Consider the following 22,315-nt stretch of genomic DNA (forward strand, 5'->3'; position numbering starts at 1 on the left):
ACACTCAGGCTCGCTCTCAGTCTCACCAGGCGACCAAGCCTCTCCCTCAGACTAAACCTCCTCAGCCCTTTTGACTCCTTTCTCCAGGGCATAGCCAGTCTCCACCCTTCGATGCCTCTTCCTCAACCTATCGGAGGCCGCCTCACCATCTTTCTCCAACGCTGGGAGGCCATCACATCAGACCTGTGGGTTCTCAACATCATCCGCCACGGATACTCACTAAGGTTCCAGACTCTTCCCATAGATCATCCTCCCGTAGAGTCTGCTTCTCACTCCTCCCAAACTCCTCTCCTCCTCAGGGAGGTCCAATCCCTCCTCCTCCTCAATGCCATCGAAGAAGTTCCTCCAGACCAAAGGGGTCAGGGATTTTACTCCCGCTACTTCCTGGTACCCAAAAAAACGGGAGATCTTCGTCCCATCTTGGACCTCAGGAACCTCAACAAGTGTTTGGTCAAAGAAAAGTTCAGAATGCTCTCCCTGGCCACGCTTTATCCTCTTCTATCTCAACACGACTGGCTATGTTCCCTGGACCTCAAGGAGGCCTACACTCACATCCCAATCCATCAGGCTTCGCGTCGCTACCTCCGATTCCAGATACAAAATCACCACTATCAGTACAAGGTGCTGCCCTTTGGTCTCGCATCATCACCCAGGGTGTTCACCAAGTGCCTGATTGTGGTAGCGGCTTTTCTCAGGTCCCACAACCTACAAGTGTTCCCATACTTGGACGATTGGTTGGTGAAAGCACCTACATCTCCGCTTGTGCTGCAAGCCACTCATCAAACCATCTCTTTCCTCCATCTCTTGGGGTTCGAGATCAATTATCCCAAGTCACATCTGCTTCCTACGCAGCGCCTGCAGTTCATCGGAGCAGTTCTCGATACCAATCAGATGAGGGCGTTCCTTCCTGCCGACCGGCACCGGACGCTACTTCACCTTTGCCGGCAGGTGCTCCTTCATCCATCCATCCCTGCTCGCCAGATGATGGTCCTTCTAGGCCACATGGCCTCAACAGTCCATGTGACTCCTCTGGCACGACTCCACCTCAGGATACCTCAATGGACCCTTGCCAACCAATGGTCACAGACCACGAATCTTCTTTCTCATCCCATCTCTGTGACATCGTCTCTTCAGCAATCTCTTCAATGGTGGTTGAACTCCTCAAATCTTTCCAGGGGACTTCTCTTCCATCCGCCTCCTCATTCCATGGTCATAACCACGGATGCTTCCCCCTATGCATGGGGGGCCCACTTGGGCGATCTCCGCACCCAGGGACTTTGGACCCCTCAGGAGCGTCAACATCACATCAACTTCCTGGAGCTCAGAGCCATGTTTTATGCTCTCAAGGCTTTCCAGCATCTCCTCTACCCTCAGGTTCTTCTCCTGTGCACGGACAACCAAGTCGCCATGTACTACATCAACAAGCAAGGCGGCACCGGATCTCGTCCCCTTTGTCAGGAGGCCCTCCGAATCTGGACCTGGGCCATAGCCCACAATCTATCCCTCAGGGCTGTCTATATCCAGGGCGAACAGAACTCCCTGGCCGACCAGCTCAGCCGCATCCTGCAACCTCACGAGTGGACCCTGGACCCTCCTACTCTCCACTCCATCTTTGCTCGCTGGGGCACCCCGCAAGTGGACCTATTTGCAGCTCCTCACAACCATCAGCTGCCCCAGTTCTGTTCCAGACTCTTCTCTCCGCATCGTCTGACCCCAGATGCATTCCTACTCGACTGGACGGATCGGTTCCTCTATGCCTTTCCTCCACTCCCTCTGATGTCGCGGACCTTGTTCAAGCTCCGCAAGGACAGGGCCACCATGATTCTCATCGCCCCCCGGTGGCCCCGACAGCACTGGTTCTCCCTCCTGCTCCAGCTCAGCTCCAGGGAGCCCATTCCTCTTCCTGTGTTTCCTACTCTGCTTACACAGCAGCATCAGTCTCTACTGCACCCCAATCTGTCTTCCCTCCACCTGACTGCTTGGTTTCTCTCGGGCTGACCTCTCCAGATACCCTGTCTCAGCCTGTCCGTCGCATTCTGGATGCCTCCAGGAAACCCTCCACGCTCCAATGTTACCATCAGAAGTGGACCCGGTTTTCCTCTTGGTGCCTCCTGCATCATCACAATCCCACCTCATTGGCGGTAGAGACCATTCTGGACTATCTGCTCTCTCTGTCCGATGCTGGTCTCAAGTCTACCTCAATCAGAGTCCACCTCAGTGCCATCACTGCGTTTCATGAGCCTATCCTCGGAAAACCTCTCACGGCTCACCCTCTGGTTTCCCGCTTCATGAGAGGCCTCTTCAACGTCAAACCACCTCTACAGCCTCCTCCTGTCGTCTGGGACCTAAATGTGGTTTTGTCAGCCCTCATGAAACCTCCTTTTGAGCCTCTTGCTACTACTTCGCTCAAACTTCTCACATGGAAGGTGCTTTTCCTCATTGCCATCACCTCTGCCAGGAGGGTCAGTGAGCTGCATGCACTGGTCGCCGATCCACCGTTCACTGTTTTTCACCATGACAAGGTGGTTCTGCGTACCCATCCTAAATTCCTTCCCAAGGTGGTTTCGGCTTTTCACCTCAACCAATCTATTGTATTGCCTGTCTTCTTCCCGAAACCCCATTCTCATCCTGGAGAACAGGCGTTACACACACTGGATTGTAAACGTGCCCTTGCATACTACCTTGACCGTACCAGGGCTCACCGATCCTCTCCTCAACTTTTTCTGACCTTCGATCCCAACCGTCTGGGTCGTCCTGTCTCTAAACGAACGCTGTCCAATTGGCTTGCTGCCTGTATTGCGTTCTGTTATGCTCGGGCCGGCCTGTCACTGGAAGGAGCTGTCACGGCCCACAGGGTCAGAGCTATGGCTGCTTCTGTGGCTTTCCTCCGTTCCACGCCTATTGAGGAAATCTGCAAGGCGGCCACTTGGTCTTCAGTTCACACATTCACTACTCACTACTGTCTGGATACCTTCTCCAGACGGGATGGACACTTCGGCCAATCTGTGTTACAAAATTTATTTTCCTAATGGCCAACCATCCCCCCTCCCTCTCTGTTAGCTTGGAGGTCACCCATACGTTAAGAATATGCTGCCTGCTTGTCCTGGGATAAAGCACAGTTACTTACCGTAACAGGTGTTATCCAGGGACAGCAGGCAGATATTCTTACGACCCACCCACCTCCCCGGGTTGGCTTCTTAGCTGGCTTATCTTAACTGGAGACCAGGCACTCCTCCGTCGGGCGGGAAGGCACCCGCGCATGCGCGGTGCGGCCAACTAGAACTTTCTAGTTAAAAAGGTCCGTACCGGGGCTCCGTCGGTGACGTCACCCATACGTTAAGAATATCTGCCTGCTGTCCCTGGATAACACCTGTTACGGTAAGTAACTGTGCTACTCTGCCCTAACATCGGGCCTTTTCTCCCCCGACATGGGACACATTTCATTGTCCCCTCTACTGAAAAAGGCCGACCTTGATCCCTCCATTCCATCAAATTACCGTCCTATAGCAAATATCCCTCTCCTAACCAAGCTATTAGAATCCATCATATCCACCCAATTCTCTTCCTACCTAGAAAGATTCTCTATCCTCCTACCCCACCAATTCAGCTTCAGACCCAACTTCAGCACCGAATCCCTCTTGGCCTCACTAATCTCTAAGGTGCAACAACTCCATTCTCGCAACAAATCTGCTGTTCTTCTTCATTCGACCTCTCCGCAGCCTTTGATGTCGTTCACCACAACATCCTAATCTTCCAACTCTCCGAAATAGGCATAAGCTCCACTGTCCTAGATTGGTTCTCGAAATTCCTACGCTTCCGCTCCTACACCGTTAACACAAACGGTACCTCATTCCCCCCCTGGAAGCTGAAATGTGGAGTCCCGCAAGGCTCACCCCTCTCCCCTATCCTTTTCAACATCTACATGTCCTCTCTGAAACTCCTTCATCTATCCACCCTAGAAACTGTCTACTCCTACGCTGACGACATCCTCATCCTCCTCGAGACGGACTCGAACCTCTCTAACCTCGCTGAAAACATATCCTCTTGTATTACGAACCTCCAATCCTGGGCCCAATCTGTACAAATGAAACTAAATGAGTCCAAAACAAAACTACTTTGGCTTGGCCCTATTTCAGATCATTTACCCACCTCCATCCCACTACCTTCCGGCCCCACTCTTCAGCTTGAATTTTCAAGCAAAGTCCTAGGCATCATCTTAGACTCCTCTCTCTCTTTCAATGATCACCTCAACTCCCTAGTAAAAAAATGCTTCTTTAGCCTCCATATGTTGAGGAAAGTAAGACCCTGCTTTCATCATTCTCACTTCGCCATCCTCGTTCAATCCACCATCCTCTCTAGACTGGACTATTGCAACTCCATCTATATAAGCCTAACTAAGAAAAACCTCCACAGACTTCAGCTAATTCAGAACGCCGCAGCCAAGCTTATTTTCGCAAAAGGCAAGTTTGATCACGCCTCCCCACGCTTCACTGGCTCCCAGTATACTCCAGAGTCCTCTATAAATGTGCCTGCTTAGCCTTCAAGATTCTACATGGCATCCTTCCCCCCGTTATCCCACTCCTTTGGAATTCCTCTAACCCACTCTCCTCTAGATCCTCTCAAAAACTGAAACTATCTTTCCCATCTACAAAAGGTATATCCCGTGCAGGAAAACTTGGAACATCCCTCCCCTTTAGAACCACAGAACTCTGGAACAACCTCTCATCCCTGCTCAGAAATTCTAGCTCCTTCCAATCCTTCCGTAAACACTTGAAAACTTGGCTCCTTTCAAAAATCTAATCACCCCCCGCTCTCTAGTACCCTGTCCCTCTCCTATATCCATCTTTGTAGTTCCTTTCCTCTCAACCTCTGTAAACCGTGCCGAGCTCTGTGCTTGCGGAGATGGTTCGGTATACAAACCTAAGGTTTAGTTTAGTTAGATAATTGTCCAGATTATAGTGGAGACTGATTAGAACGTATCTTGAAAACCAAAAGTAGAATCTTTTATATGTTAAGCGATGTTTCATTGGCAACTAGTGTGCTGACTTCATCAATAATGGAGTGACATGATCAAATTACTTTTTTCCTGTAATCAATTTTGTTGAAGTATTTTGAACTAATGGCAGTTTTGACCTCTTAACAGTAGTCATATGGTAGGGTTAAGCAGAAGTATCACGAGACGAACGCTAGGGGGTCAAAGTGTCCATTTTTAAACTGGAACCAAATGGAATAGGAGCAACTTGGCATTGCTCCTGTGGAACTACCAGGGGACCTGTGGTGAGGTTGGGATGGAAGTAAATATCAATGCTATATTGGGTGGGGGGAGGGGATCGTTGGCAGCTCTTCTACCTGCCCCTTCAGTCTGGAATTTTGTGTACGCCTCCAGGACAGATGTTAAGGTCAACTTTGAAAATATGAAATCACTATACTCCCTTGTAAAATGGGAGCTACACACTTTTTTTTTTTCTTCTTCTATCCAAATAATACTTCCTTACTTAGATCTCCAAATGTAACTAGCAGCTGCCTAAATTGCCATTTGCACATATTGTCAATCTACACATGCAAATGTCATCAGTTACAAATGGAAATGCTTCTTAAAAAGTCCCTTTTTCAGTTTAGTAACTACGGTATTCTTTAATGTAGCAGTCTCCTCTCATGCATCTTTCCAGCCGTAAGAGTCACTGGCGTAGTAAGTGGGGGTGGTCCGCCCCAGGCACCATCTTCAGGACGCTGGCAACCCTCCTCTCTGCCCCCCTTCCCCTGCCATGCGTGTGCCCCTTCCCCTAAACCTTAACTTTGGTGCAAGCCGCCACCAGCTTACTGCCCGCAACATCTTCACTGCGCTCTGTCACTTCTTGGACCCGCGCCTAGGAAGTGACGTCAAAGAGAGTGCCGAAGCTGACTTGGGCAGTAAGTTGGTGGCGGCTGGCGCCGAAGGTAACGGGAGAGGGGGTGCCACCACCTCAGGCGCTGATCACCCTCGCCACGCCACTGGTAAGAGTCGCATAACTCAGGTTCTCAAAGGTCTGCAGATGGGCTTAGCTTTCGGGAAGGTGATGGTGAATATTACAAGATGTGTTTTCATATACTTTAAGAACCCGGTGTTTATAGTTTTTCTCTTGAACAAGTGAAGCCTTTTATACAATACAGAGGGAATTTTGCACATCTGAATGTTTCAATCCCCCCCCCTTTCACAACCTATTTAAAATGGGCCTTCAGACCTAATTAAACATCTTATATATTTATATTTAAACTTAACTTTGCTTGTGCTTAAGAATTCCATTTGTTTGATTCTAAGAAAAGCTATTAATCTTAACCTTTTTTTTTAGGTGTGCATTTGGATGTTGTTTGATTCCTTTTTGCGTTGATGCCCTTCAGGATGTGGATCATTATTGTCCAAAGTGTAAAGCGTTGCTTGGTACCTACAAACGCCTATAAACCTCAGCCAGATGTTCTGTGAGAATGTTGGATTTTTTTTTTTTTCTAGCACCTTGTCAAACCATATCTAAACCTCACAAGGACATCAGCCAATGGTGCCATACCCGAGAAAGACTGAATATGAATTTGAGTTTTTTAAACTCCAGTTCAGACAGGCAAAAAAAAAAATAGTTTGTATCCTTTAAGAGCTCAGAATTTTATTATATTTTCAAGAATATTTTGCTTAAGCAAATATTACATCTTTCATAATCTTATAGAGTAATGCAGGTTGCAATAATGGCTATTTTGCAAAGGGAAGATTGCAATTTATTTTGTAAAAAAAAGTATTGAAAATGTTTTTCATATTCAGAGAAATTGTGCCTTTTGCTTAGTTTTAGGAGTTGAATGGTGTAGTTGTAAAGTGTTTGGGCTGCCTTTTTTTTTTTTTTAAGCACCAAAATAGGTACCTTTCTGGATACACTGGGTGTTTACCTTTTTTCAGAGAGGTGGTTTGATTTAATTATTGAAGTTTTCAGATGCGTAACATCTTGTACTGGAAAACCCAGAGTATAAAACCAGAAAAGCAAAAAGAACAGTTGGAAGGTTCTGGATATAGACATTGTAATAGAATGCAATGTTTTGCAATCAAGATGGCTTTCTGCACGAAGCAGATTTTTACATCCCATCTTCAGATCTCTTCCAAATTCAAGAGACATTTTGTGCCCTTAAGGAAATGTTGTCTCGCCAATATGAATACACTTTCTATCCCAAAAGGTAGCTTATTCCAGGACATGCCCATCAACAGTGCTAATAAGTACTCTTTACATTACATTACTAAATCTATGACAGTTACCAGTGCTTGCCTCCCAAATTCTACTGACCTGGCTTGATTTCCTTATTTTAAGCAGCTTTATTATTCAAAGGATATATTAGAAGTATATAACATGAACAGCAATGAGTATTGCATTCTAGAGCCAGGTATGTTGAATTTAGGGTTGCCAGTTTGATGCCAAATTTCACTCCCAGTTGTGAAAATGACCTTTTTCATCCGGTGGAAAAACTTGGATGAACATGCATTATTGGGCCAGTTGAACGGTTCATGGACATGGCAGTCTCTTCTTCTCATGGCGACTTTTTCTTTTTTTTTTTAATGGTAAAACATGTGGTGGAAGCAAGACTTGGGTGCAGTTTTTCCTTATTGTAATATGCCAACTTTGTGTCCACTGTGCGATTTCACAAATCTCCTACTGTAGTTTGAAAAAGCTAGTCAATTTGACAGTTGTAAGTTGCTTTTTATTCTAGCGACATTCTTTCGCGAGACACAGCGGGGGGGGGGGGGGGGGGGGGGGGAAACGTTGGCCTAACTTTAATTTCTGTTTGTTCTCCAATCCAAGCAATAGCACTGGCAAACCTATCAGCCAGGTTTTTACAATGCATAGTGTACTTTCTTTTTGTAAGCATTTGATTAAAATTTCTACAAGTTAAACAGCACAGTCCTTTTTAAATCCTGATACAGCTTAACACTGAGCTGGTGTTTAAAATGTATATCTTCTGTTTTAGTCTTATTGTTGTAATCGTTACCTGTTAACATGCATTAAAATTAAGGTGTCAGGTCAAAAGCGCGCCGGGACAAAGGCGCGAGCAGACAACTGAGCGCAGCGCGGAGGTGCGCGCCAAAGAAAAAGACTGTTTTTAGGGGCTATGACGGGGGTGTGTGTGGGGGAACCCCCCACTTTACTTAATACACATCGCGCCGCGTTGTGGGGGGTTTGGGGGGTTGTAACCCCCCACATTTTACTGAAAACTTAACTTTTTCCCTGTTTTTAGGGAAAAAGTTACGTTTTCACTAAAATGTGGGGGGTTACAATCCCCCAACCCCCCCCCCAACGCCACCGCGATATGTATTAAGTAAAGTGGGGGGGGCTCCCCAACAAAGCCCCCCGTCGCAGCCCCTAAAACAGTCTTTTTCTTCGGCGCGCGCCTCTGTCTTGCGCTCAGTTGTCGGCGCGCACCGTTGTCTTCCGCGTTACTGTCTATGAACCAAAATTAAAGGAAAAAAAAAGTAGTAGGCAGTAATGCACACAGGAAGTCGTCTTCCCACCTGTTGTATTTTAGGAAGGCTGCAGATCTGATGCCTTAAAAGCTATGAAGGTGCAAGAGTGGAGTTTTGTGTTTTGTTTTTTTTCTGGAGACTTCTGTACCCTGAGTTAGCAAGGGATCTGTGGTCTACTGGGCATGCTGTCCGGGAAGATTTATATAAAGTGGGAATAAAAAAAACCAAAAAAAAAAAACCATTGTTGAATCCTGTTATATTGGGAGTTATCCCCAGAAGGTAGCTTTTGATGAAGTAAAGGGCTGGTATCTGTGTTCTTGGGCATGTTCATGAGAATTTATGATTCGATAACTTAAAACAGTGTGACTTCTGAGGGATGTTGTGGTATGCTGATAACTGCCATGCTATGTCTCTCTAAATCTGGGGTAGGGAACGCCGGTCCTCGAGAGCTGTATTCCAGTTGGGTTTTCAGGATATCCCCAATGAATATGCATGAGATCTATTTGCATGCACTGCTTTCAATACATATTCATTGGGGAAATCCTGAAAACCCGACTGGAATACAGCTCTCGAGGACCGGAGTTCCCTACCCCTGCTCTAAATAATGTGCCTTGTCTGTCTACTCCATGTGGGGGTGAGATTTTAAGTCAACAAATCAGCTGACGGTTAAAACCTAGATTTTTTTCCCCTAAATAAAGCACACGCTGTAGCATAAATGAATTCCCTGGTTTGACCGCATGAAAGGCCACCACAGAGGTAGATATTGATGGTGCTCCCACCTGCGATAGCAGGTCATTGTGGTCAGTAAAACTGGAATGTTTGTGATGCACTTATTTTGGTTTTCAAGACGCAGCTGAGCTTGAACAGCCCTATAGACAGATGCCAAGAAGGAGTCCTGTGTCTGTGTGTGCGCACACGTTTAAATTTGTATTGCTGAATGTTGCATGCTGCTTTGGGAGGTCCAGGTTACTTTTGAAGTCATTTCTACCCTGGCCTAAGGCTGCTTCTTTTTTTGTCCTGGTTTTTTGTTTTTTTTTTTACAAACCTTCAATTTTTATTTTTATTTTTTTTTTAATCTTTGCAGCAACAGTCTCTTTTTAGTAAAGGGCTACAGATCACAGCTACCCTTTTTCCCACCTGATTTGTATGGATCCTGAGCCTGGGAGGTAGCCCTTGCTGTGTTGTGATGGCTATGATTAAAACCTGGGCGGCTGCAAATGCTGCTTCTGTAGCATCACCAATCCCTAACAACTTGGGGGGGGGGGGGGGTCCTTATACAAAGCAACGCTACCGATGGTGCAGCACGCTGAATGCGAGGAAGCCCATGGGAACTACAGTAGTGCTGCTTTGTTAAAAGAACCCAACGTTAGCTGGAAACAGATTTAGTAACCCAATTGGGGCATCTTATGGGGGCTACATTTTGAGGAATATTGTGAAAAGCACCTGGTTTCATAGACTTAAGTCAGCCCAAAGGACTTTAGTACTGACCATACCTGTTGACTCATGAGACTTGGGTGTTTTGATCTTCAAGGAAGGATTTATCTGGTAAATCAGCTTCAGCTGTTTTTGAGATCTGTGTCCTTTGACCTCCATTTTCTGTACATACAAATGCCTTTGGCAAATACATTCAACTCTACTTATGTGCATAAATACAGACTATATGAACAGAACAGTGTTGCCGATGTAAATGTTTGTTTTAATGTGCTCTTTGCTTGTCACTTGGCTTTATGGAAAATAAATGTTTAAGGATACTGTGTGACAAAAATATTTTTTGAATTTTATATTTGACATATCAAAAGGATGATGGATGTGTTCTTCAAAGAAGTCACTGCCCCAGGGACCTGCTGTAGGACTGGTTCTTCAAATATATTTATAAAGAATATAGGAAAGGCTAAGTGAGGTGATTATGATATGAGAATTTTGTGTCATCTGAAAATCTGAGCTGAATCATCATACTTTGCAAAATAAGGACTAAATGAAATGGCAAAAGTCACAGCAGCGAAGTAGGCCAATAAAATTCATATGGTTTTAGGATTCTATCATATCTTCTCAAATCCACTATCCCTGCCTTCCCCCCCCCCCCCCCAATCCAATTGGAGCAGTCCCAAGATGCTGGTAACTCACTAACCCTGATGTATGTACGTATGTTCAATTATGCTTTAATTCAGGGGTGCAGAACTTCGGCCCTCACCAGGCCAGGTTTTCAGGATATCCCAAATGAATATGCATGAGATCAATATGCATACAATGGAAGCAGTGCAGACAAATAGATCTCATGCATATTCACTGGGTAAATCCTGAAAACCCAACTGGATTCGGCCCTCGAGGACCAGAGTTGTGCACCCCTTCTTTAATCCTATAGCATGTTTAAGAGTTGTTTCTCAATCTTGGCATGAGGGAATCTAAGGGCTTGAAGTACCTGTAGGTAAACCACTTTGAGTGTGGTTGCTACATAACTACAAAAAGGTGGTATACAAGTCCCAATTCCTTTCCCTTTAATGAAGGTATCTATTTTCTTCTTCTACTGCCATAGTATTATGGTAGGTGAATCCATCTGTATCTATCCATTGTAGTAATATACAGCACTTGGGCAACCAGGCAAGCCTAATGCATGAACCATTTTTTTCCCCCTCTGAATCCAACGTGAGTCCTCAATCAAGGCAAATACATAGCTTTGCAGTTGCTCCAGGTACTGCCATAACACATCTCAGTCTAGATGCATCAGGGCAAGTCCACCAACCGTGAAGAGAGGTACCTCTATGTTGAGAATGAGATGGGCTAAGGCCAGGGATGAACTTCGTTCCTGTGTCATTCTCTAAAAACTTGAGACTAGTTTCAATATGTAAAAACTTAACACATCTTAGACCACTGGCAACTGAATTAAATGATTTTAAAAAACTACAGAAGCTGCTTTCAGATTTATATTAACTACTGTTAAATGACATTTGTGTCTTGTCTGCCTTTGAGGTGGCCACAGAGTCTTGTCTGCTGATCAGACTCCTGTTATCTGCAACATCCTTCCATTATGTGCCCAGCTGCTCAAGTGTCATCCATTGTTGCTGGCATCAAGGAACTTTTCCAACATTTTAATAGACACTTATTTTACTGTTCACCCCCTACATAAGTCAGGTTCTCTTCTCTACCCATGTCTGAAAGACAATCCAATTACCTTCCCAGATACTGTAAAAACATAACAATCTTTGGGAAGGTTGTACCAAAACCAGATTGAAATGGAAGGCTCTATTGTGGTTTATAAACAGTTGTACAGAATATTGTCCCTTTTTATACTTAGAATTAGAGAGCTGAACGGGGATGGCGGGAATCCCATGGGTTCCCCCTTTGGGTTGTGGGGATCCCATGGGGATACCTCAGGGTCACAGGGATCCTGCGGGGTTCGATACAACTCGAGCCGCGAGGCTCGTCTTCTTTTTCCTACCTGCCCCGCCCCAGCACACATAGCCGGCCGGAAGTCTTCCCTGATGTCAGCGCTGACGTCAGAGGGAGGGCTTAAGCAAAGACCTCCCTCCCTCCGACATCAGCGCTAACATCGGGGAAGACTTCCGGTTGGCTATATGTGCTGGGGCAGTGCAGGCAGGAAATGGAAGATGAGCCTCATGGCTCGAGCTCCATTTGGTTGAGAAAGTTGCTGGTAATTTGCTTGCAGATGAGGGCTGGGAGGCAAATGTGGAAAACAAAAGGGGGGAGGGAGTGCATTTTTGGACACAAGGCATGAACTTGGGAAAGAGGATGGAAGAAGGGAGGGAAAGAGATGTTGAGGTGAGGGAGGGAATGCGTTTTTGGACACAGAAGGCATTAACTTGGGAGAGAGGAAGGGAGGGAATGCATTTTTGGACACAGAAGACATGAATTTGGGAGAGGAAGGGAGGGAAAGAGATGGTTTTGTACACAGGAATGGAAGAAAGGAGCATTTTTGGTCATAGGGAGGGAGTGAGGTACAGATGAGAGGGAGAAATATTGTGGTGGAAAGGGAACAGTGGGACAGATTGAAATGGATGCAAGCGGGAGGAATGTTGGACATAGTGGTGAAGGGAATGGAGGGAGAGATGTGGCATGGTGCTGGAGAGGGGTGATAGAAGGAGAAATGTTGGGGCATGGGGCTGGTGGGCAGGCACGAAAGATGAGAAAGGGATAAATGCTGGACCATGGTAGGAGGAACCAATGGACAGAAACAGAAGAATTTACAGAAGATGGGAAAGCGGAAAAAAGAAACTGGGACCAACTTTATGGAAAAATAAGTCTCCAGACAACGGTAAAATGGAATTTATTGACTAAAATATGTTAGCTTTGGGAAATGTATATAGCAGATGTCTTTGTATTGTGTTCAAAAGAAAAGGAAATGCATTTCTGGTTTTATTTCCACCAGCAGAGGACCTCCTCTAGAGACAGCCAGAATAGAGAATGACACGGGGGAAAAAATCTGTCCCATCACTGTACCGTCCCTGGCCCACCATCCTCTGCACTGCCCCGTCACCGCCATCCCTGTCACCGCCACTGCCATCCCATTCACCGCCTCTCAGCGATTGGCTGGCCCAGAATGTCCTCTCCGACGTCAGAAAGACTTCTTGACGGCTTTAGCGATGAACTGAGAGCAGGGGAAAAGGAGAGGCTTTTTTTTTTTCCACGCGAACCGGCAGAAATTCAACTGGTGCTCTTCATCGAAGGTGAGGTGGAGGGAGGGAGATGGCCGGGTGGGTACCGCGCGATCCTTGATTGCCTCACTGAAGAGACAAGTCCGTTCACCGCTCCACGGGGCGGTGAATGGCCTTGTCCCTGTCCCCGCAGAGGCCACTATTTTTTCTTCCCCGTTTCGGTGGGTTAGCCGTGGGTAACCGCCACCGTGTCATTCTCTAAGCTAGAACTCCCTTCCACCAAGCACAGCAGTCGCTGGCAACAGCCATGAGCCACTGAGGTGCCAGCATCTGTGACTCAGGGATGCTACTGCTGCCTGCCAAGCTTAGCAAAAGGGACCCCCGGCCAATTGCAAAGGAAGTCATCAGCTGACAGCTTGGGGGTTCTCATCAGCTGAGTATTTATATTTTATATTTACATTAGAGGCTCTGGTAGAAACCCATTTACAAAGTATGTATTCTTCCCAATTAATATTTCCAAATTAATAAAGTCTCTTTGCTTATTTGTAAATGGGTCTCTACCAGAGCCTATAATTCAGTAGCATAATTAAATGAAATAACTATTTCTGAAGTTTATAGGGACGGGTGGGGCGGAGGGATTCCTCGTGGGGATGGGTGCGATTTCTGTTCCAGCGCCACTCTCTACTTAGAATTTTATATTTAAGTGTTGTCAGGGTCATGTGTCCTCTTTTGTCTTCACAAATAGGGCAACCCTAGGTTTGAAGCATGAGTGGTTTGATTCTTCTTGAATGGCTGCTGAATCTATATTGACTCTTCTTTTTCCCCTTTCCCACCAGCTTCCTTTTATTGGTAGACTGGCTCTGGTGGCTCTGGCTAATTTGAGGTTTGTGCAAATAAGGACAATCTGTAGGGACAGGGAAGAGCTGACGAGAATTTGTCCCTGTGTTATTCTCTACCTGTCTTCACATAAAAGCAGCAACCGGAATGATTATTTCAAATCTAATTGACCCATTTGGGATGCATGTAGGGCCTAAGCAGCATTCTACAAGGGTGAATAAAAAGCTAATGGCAATTACGTGGTAACTGGAACAGTGCTAGTGAATTGCAACATATGTACTTGTATGTTTCCTGATGGCTAGTTCGTCCATGCACAGTGCATCACTTGGCCTCCAGCAGCCATGAGGTTAGAAACATGGATGCTCCATTGCAAGATTGCCCCATCAAAGAACAACATGTAGTAGTGTGCTTTCTTGGGGTAGAGAGAGTGAAACCTGTGGAAATTCACTGTCTTTGCTATTGACTCGGTCTATGGCTAGAGCACCATGAATCAATAAAAGGTTTACGAGTGGGTGTAGTGTTTTTAAAGCAGAAATAACAGGTATAACGGACAAAGGGTCATTCTGCTTACCCATCAACATCGCGCACACAAGAACACATCAACAGAGTGGATGCCTTGATTAGACTCGCTAGACCGACGGATAACAGTGTCTCAATTGGTACAAATTTGGATATCAGTTTTTGTAGATCTGCATTTGCCATAATACATGATGACGTGGGATACAGGAAAGCCCTGCACACGATGGGTTCCCAAAATGCTTACTGATCTGCACAAGCAACAGCCTGTAGAGGTTGTGACCCATGCCATGGTTGGTAGGCAAAAGAGCCTGAGTATTTTTAATGACAGCAGGTTGGAGGTTGCTGCTTGCGCCAGGAACATTACAGAGATACGGGGGAAAGGAAGCGGCATGCACCTGCAGTAGTGGAGGATGGGGGTTGAGAGGAGGATGGGTGCCTGCAACCTCACCAATAGGGTGCCTGGGGTGGACTGCCCCCCCCCCCCTTACTACACCACTGCTGCTGTGGCTGGTATAAGCAGAATGGTTTTATTTCACTTCACCCTGTGGAAGGAATGTAGGAGTACTTGGGCACAGGTGGGACTGTTGGCAGGGACATGCTTGCACTTCTGTAGATGACATTACACTGTACACAATCTCCTCTTTGTATTTAAGAATAGTGAGAAGAACATTGCTGGGTTGAGTTTGATGTACTATGTGTTGTGGACTGGTTTGTCTGATATCAGTTAAAAAACAGCACCTTAAAACAAACCAGGGGACCTGACATGGTCTGTGTTTCGGTAAACACGCCTTCCTCAGGGGTCCCAGGTTGAAAAAGGGATCAAATGAAACCCCAAACAAACTATAGCCTGTGTGTAGCTCACACACAGATCGACCTCTGGCGTTCATCTTTACATAGGCTATAGTTTGCGGTTTCATTTGATCCCTTTTTTAACCTGAGACCCCTGATGAAGGTGTGTTTACCGAAACACAGACTGTGTCGGGTCACCTGGTTTGTTTTAAGGTGTTGTTTTTAACCGCATTTAATCAATTGATATAATAAACTCTGCCTGCATTATTCATATGTGTGTCTGCAGTTTTCCTTGTTTTGTCTTTGTACCCCTTACTGCAGACCTTGTTGGGGTTTTTTTTGTTTGCTCCTGTCTGATATCGGTTCCAGAGCTGGTAGCTCTTAGTGTGCAGAAAATTACCACTGCAAACAGTAATTTTTTTGTTAGTATGAGACAACCCAACTTGCTTATTGCCTATTATGCTATATGTTTGAAGTGAGAGGTGGAAAAGATGGAGTTATGGAGCACCTTCTCAATGTTTGATCCAGGTAATGGGGCTATGCTCTGCCACTACCTCCTAAGGAAACCCTTGGCTTCAACAAAGTGGTAATGCCAGTGCTAAGGTTATATGACTTGCTGGTTATAAATGGCGTTTGAGCTTTTTCAAATCTGTCCTGGGCAAGCCTGAGCTCTTTGTGTTTTCAGGGTACCCACAATAAACATGTCTATGAGAAATCTTTATGCAATGGAAGCAGTGCCTGGAAACCAATCTCACAGAATATCCACAATTCCATTTGGATGCCTGACTGGCTAGAGGCCCTTAAAGCAGGTTTTGGAAACCCTATTTTAGGAAAAGTTGGTTCTCAGAAGGCTCCTTGGTAGAATGAGCTAAAGCCCACTAACCTACTAACTAGGTTTAGTATCTTTGGCCTGATCATGTGGCAGGCCCCAAGGAGATCTGGATTTAGCTGACATCTATTTTTTTTTTTTTAATTGGTTGTAGCTCAACATTCAGTTATTGGCTTTAAGTACAAACTTAAGTGACTTGCCCAAGATCACATTGGCCACTGTGGAATTTGAACCAGGCATCCCTGGTTTTTAGCACATTGCTCTAACCAGTGGGTTACTCTTCCACTCCTCTTGTACCTACCTAAGTTTAATCTGTGGGCATTATAAATTGCAACTCCTGTTCATTTTTCCACATAATTTTCTTTCTTTTTATTAGTTCAGTGTTGCCCCACTTACCCTCCACCATTACCATTCAGCTCAGCTCAATTGAACAGACTGCTTGGGTGTGCATTTTGTCCAAGGCATGCATGGAGTTGTAGCTCAGATTTTCACAGAGACTTCAATAGCAAAGTGACACAGCCTTAGCATGGGCTATCTGTGCTGAAGGACGCAACAGTGGAAAATAACCACCGATGCTGTTTAAATGTCAAGGTTGCAGTAAGCTTTTAAACAAGTGGCAATCCTTATGTCTCTGTTATGGAGGTTTGAATAGAAGAGTTTCCATATGTTTGGGAAAACCCCTACATGTCCTCTTTAGAGAACTGTTCAGCTGCCCAGCCTTTTTTTTAAATGGGGGAGTCTGGGTTTAGCTAGCTCTCCTGACTTCCCCACCTACCTCCTTCCCTGGAAGCCGCCTCAGACTTCCTGTTCCTGTGTAGGTGGGACCTGGAGAGAGGTGGCTTCTAGGGCAGGTCAGTGGTAGCAGGCTCTTCCCCTCCCCTCCCCTCCCCCCCCCCCACCCTGTTGCCACTGCTAGCTGCCTGAAAATTGGATTACAACAGCAGGGGAGGACATAGGTGGGGAAGTAGGGAGCTTGTGCGGGAAAGCAGCATTTAGCGGTTGGAGGGCTGAAGAATCAACATTGGGAGGGGAGGGGGCTGGAGCAACAGCATGGGGAGAATGCTGAAGAAGAGAGCCTGGAGTAAGGTAGTGCTGGAGAGACAAACAGCAGAGAGAGAAGGGCCCCTGGGGTGGGGGTAGTGTTTGGGGATTGGAAAGAAAGAGAAGCATCCCCAGGAGAGGAGGGTTGGAAGAAGCAGCCATAGGGGAAGAGGGTTGGAGAGGATGAGAGAGAAGCACTAAAAGGGTACAGATGATGGGAAGGGGGGACCAAGGAAATTAATGAAAGATGGGCAGCATTGGACAGTGTGGGTGGAGTGTTGTCAGGGTCATGTGTCTTCTTTTGTCTTCACAAATAGGGCAACCCTAGGTTTGAAGCATGAGTGGTTTGATTCTTGAATGGCTGCTGAATCTATATTGACTCTTCTTTTTCCCCTTTCCCACCAGCTTCCTTTTATTGGTAGACTGGCTCTGGTGGCTCTGGCTAATACCTGGAGAGAAAATATGCACACTAATGTTACGGGTTGTTTTTTTCTGCCACCAGTAAGTGGAGAAAATGTAAGTTTACATACAGCAGTGATTAAAAGTGATACATGTAATGTAGTTCTGCGGAAAAATAAATATTAGCCAGAGGCCCATGGCAAACTTTTTTTTTTTGCTCCTAAAGATGTCTAAGAGGTTTTTTTGGGGCCAAAACACAGTTGCCGCCACTGCCACACTGCACCCCCCTCCCCCCCCAACCCTTCTACTACTACGACTGAGAGGGGACTTAATTGAAACACTCAAGATATTGAAGGGAATAGACTTAGTAGAGAAAGAGAGATTGTTCACCATCTCCAAAGTGGAGAGAACGAGAGGGCACTCTCTAAAGTTAAAAGGGGATAGATTCCGTACAAACGTAAGGAAGGTCTTCTTCACCCAGAGAGTAGTAGAAATCTGGAACGCTCTTCCAGAGGCTGTTATAGGGGAAAGCACCCTCCAGGGATTCAAGAAAAGGTTGGATAAGTTCCTGCTGAACCAGAACGGACGCAGGTAAGGCTAGATTCAAATAGGGCACTGGTCTTTGACCTAAGGGCCGTCGCGGGAACGGACTGCTAGGCATGATGGACCACTGGTTTGACCCAGCAGCGGCAATTCTTATGTTCTTACAGCTATAGATATGGCACTGTGCAGATCAGTTCCAAAAATAAAATGTACCCAACCAATCTTCAATCCATATGTATTGACAAAGCGCCATAATGATGAATTAGAAGGAGGGAGGGGGGGGGGTGAGGTTGGAATGAAAGAAAAAAGTACCCACAGGAGAGGAGGGTTAGAAGAAGAGAGAAGCGCCTGTGGGTATGTTTTTTGTTGGTTTTTTTTAATATTCTTTATTCATTTTCAAGATTACATTAAGTGTTAAAATATATTCAATCACATAAACCATAAATACATCACTTAGAATAATCATTGACACATCTCACAAATTCATATCTCCATCCCTATCCCAACCCTCCCTCCCATATATTCCATTATACGCCTATGGGTATTAATGATAAATCATGTCATCAAGGAGGCATGAACCTCGGATTCTTCCATATAACCCCCCCTCTCATTTAAACATGTCAATCTGAGCAAATTATGATGTGTATGTCTATATAATCTCAACTATTTTACTATTTGTTCAATTTTTTTATTTGCACTTTTTTTTTTAAGTGTTTAAATCAGAATTTCTAGTTTCACTCATTTGAAATAACACCAGCGTTAATGACTTGCTTTCGCCTGACTGGGTTCTGCTGCGTTGGCCTAGTTCAAGCAGGAGCCTTTCACCTGTAGCTTTACTTGTAAGTCATGAAACGCTGGTCTAGTCAAGCCCCTGAGATGAGACAAATGTGACGGTACTTCTTACAAATAAAGGTATTATATGAAATAGAGCAATTTAAAATAGTTTCTAAAAACAGTGTGTCTGATAATAATCCATTTGCCTAGCATCCAGTTTGGAGGGTTGGGGGCAAGAATTCTTCACCAGCCCCTTGTCTGACTTATGTGCTAAAAGGAGACTTGTGACTTCTTGGCCTCTAAATTTAAACTTCCTGTGCACTTGTGGTTTTTTTCCATCTAGCTAGGAGCTTTAATCTTGCAACGTTACCCTGACTTGATGGTCATGAATAACGAAACTGTTGCGTTTCCAAGTTTTCGTTTGGAAGATTTTCTACTTCTGCAAAATACATCTTCTGTGGTGAAAGAAAAGTACTGTATGTAGGGGAATGAGCAAGAATCAAACCAATTTCCTGCCGGCAAAAGCAAAATCAAAAGCTACGATGACATTTATTTTAAGCATCCACTTCTCTTGAGAAGTAAATGTTTGGTTTGTTTTTCAACCCAGTCATGTGGGTACACATAGCCAGTCAGATTTCCCAGATAGATGAGTGGGACAAATTTTGCATGCACTGCTTACCATGGTGTATGAAATTCACATCTCTCTTGCATATTTATTGTGGATAACAGAAAACCTTGAGAGACTTCATTATTTTTAAAAGTGACCTGATTGTTTAACAAGAAACTGCTTTCTTTTTACTGCTGCTAATGGTGTTAGCTCTAGCGCAAGCGGTTCATAGACAACGCGGAAGACAAAGGTGCGCGCCGACAACTGAGCGCAAGATGGAGGCGCGCGCCAAAGAAAATTACTGTTTTTCGGGGCTCCGACGGGGTTTTTTGTTGGGGAGCACCCCCAGTTTACTTAATACAAATTGTGTGGGCGTTGTGGGGGGTTTGGGGGGTTGTAACCCCCCACATTTTACTGTAAACTTAACTTTTTCCCTAAAAACAGGGAAAAAGTGAAGTTTTCAGTAAAATGTGGGGGGTTACAACCCCCAAACCCCCCACAACGCCCCCACAATGCGGCACGATCTGTATTAAGTAAAGTGGGGGGTTCCCTCCCACATACCCCCGTCGGAGCCCTAAAAACAGTAATTTTCTTCAGCGCGCGCCTCTGCGCTGCGCTCAATTGTCTGCTCGCGCCTTTGTCCCGGCACTCTTTTGACCTGACACCGCGCAAGCTGTAGACTTTTTTGCTTTCCTTTTATTAGAGTTGTTGGGTGATACGAGGGAGTGCAGAAAAGTTCTCAGCCCAACCAACTTCCTAAATTCAGAGCGTTATTTTGCATTTGCAGAATCGTAATGCTATGTTTTGACATTTTCAGATCATTGCTTGAACCATGTTGATGAAAAGTGGCATTTTCAAGTGTGGAACTCCGAGCCATCATGAAGTTCCTATTCCTGCAGAAGAAAACGCCGAAGGAAATCCATGAACGTATGATGCAGACTTGAGTGACAAATGCCCATCAACCACCACACTGATGTGAAGATGTGGCGTGCAACTGGCAGCATGGAGATTTTGAGAACAAAGATGCAGCAAGGCCTGGTGTGAACTCCTGAAATTGTTGACCATGTCCATGACCTGATTTTAGCAAATCAGCGAATATTGGCTAAAACAATTGCTGAGACACTACGCCTATTTAGGGAATGTGTTGAGTGGGTGTAAAATCTGTGAGCAGCTGGGTGCCCAGAAGCCATCAGCCAAGTGGGTGCCCAAATATTTGAATGCTGACAAACAATGTTGAATGGATGTTTCCAAGTTGATTTTGCAACATTTTTAGCAAGCTGGTGCCAACCTTTTGGAATGACTAGTTATTGGTGGTGAAACATGGTTATACCGCTATGATCCTGAGACAAAACAGCAATCAGGTTCTGCAAGGCCAAGAAAATTCAAGACCCAAAAGTTAGCAGGAAATGTCAAGGCCACAGTGTTTTGGGATCGGGAAGATGTTGTAATGACTGATTATCTTCCAAGGGGTCAACCAGTTATTGCAGAATAGTACTGTAATATGCTGAGCCGATTAAAAGGAGGCATTGAAAGAAAAAAAGGAGAAGGAAGCAGTGGAAAGGATTTCTATTTTTTGCAAAACAATACGCCTGCTCACAAGGCTGGCAAAATGATGGATGCTTGACACAGTTACGGTTTCAGTGCCTAGAGAGATCATCCACCCTACGCACCAGGTCATGCTCCATCTGACTAATTTCCATTTCCAACCCTTAGAGGTTGAAAGGGTGACAATATTAGAGTGATTCGGAAGTGACTGCACTCAGTATTTGAGGTGCATCTGTGCATAGAGTGATACAAGGGCATTATAACAGTTTTGTCCATTCCTTTTCTGATAATTCCTAGCATTCTGTTGCTTTTGAAGCCCCCGCAGCTGAGGATTTCAATGTATCGACGATGACACCTAGATCCTTTTCCTGCGCAGTGACTCTTAACATAGAACCCAACATTACATAATTGTGGTTCATAGACAAAAATCGCGCGAGACAACGGCGCGCCGACAACTGAGCGCAAGGTTGACGGCACGCCAAAGAAAAGCACTATTTTAAAGGGTTCCGACGGGGGGGTGTTGGTAGGGAACCCCCCCTATTTTACTTAACAGACATCGTGTTGGCGTTGTGGGGGGTTTGGGGGGTTGTAACCCCCCTCATTATACTTGAAACCAAACTTTTTGCCTGTTTTTTAGGGAAAAAGTTCAGTTTTAAGTATAATGTGGGGGTTTACAACCCCCCAAACCCCCCACAATGCCAGCGCAATGTCTGTTAAGTAAAGTGGGGGGGTTCCCCCCCACACCCCACGGAGCCCTTTAAAATAGTGCTTTTCTTCGGCGCGCCGTCAACCTTGCGCTCAGTTGTCGGCGCGCCGTTGTCTCGCGCAATTTAGTCCCGTCACCCATAACTGTAGTTTGGGTTCCTCCATTTTGATGCCCAGTCTTACAAGGTCTTCTTGTGATTTAACAACTTTGTGTCATCAGCAAATGTAATTATCTCACTAGTTATTCCTAACTAGATTATTGATAAATGTGTTAAAAAAGCAGTGATCCCAAACAGACCCATGGGGACCTCCACTATTTACCCTTCTCCAGTGAGACTATTGACCGTTTAAACCTACTTTCTGTTTTCTGTCTTCCAATGGCTGCAAACCGTTCTGCCTCCAGCCCTGCCCCATTCTGTCTCGAACCCCACCTCCAAAAGCCTCATTTCTTAATTGCGGACCTCCCAGGCCGTATCTGAAGTGCCTCCAGCATCCGCGGATGCATGTGACATAATTTGCACATGCTTGTTGAAGGCCCTCCAGATGCAACCAGAGCTTGGAGCTTTCCAAAACCAGGACAAACTGCTGGGTTTTGGAAAGCCCATCTGGGAACCTGGACATGTCTGGGTTTTTCTGGATGTCTGGTA

General features: G+C 45.5%; 1 protein-coding gene across 1 annotated transcript in view; it reads left to right on the plus strand.

Annotated features, from left to right (window-relative positions):
- The window catches only part of LITAF (lipopolysaccharide induced TNF factor), a 36,861-nt gene extending 29,739 nt beyond the window's left edge, over window positions 1–7,122 (plus strand). The window contains exon 4 of the mRNA XM_033962653.1: window positions 6,330–7,122. Within this exon, the coding sequence (XP_033818544.1) occupies window positions 6,330–6,438 (109 nt within the window). The 3' untranslated portion in view covers window positions 6,439–7,122. The remainder of the gene's footprint in view (window positions 1–6,329) is intronic.
- The last annotated feature ends 15,193 nt before the right edge of the window (window positions 7,123–22,315 follow it).

The sequence above is a fragment of the Geotrypetes seraphini genome, chromosome 11, assembly GCF_902459505.1.
Source record: "Geotrypetes seraphini chromosome 11, aGeoSer1.1, whole genome shotgun sequence".
NCBI lineage: Eukaryota > Metazoa > Chordata > Amphibia > Gymnophiona > Dermophiidae > Geotrypetes > Geotrypetes seraphini.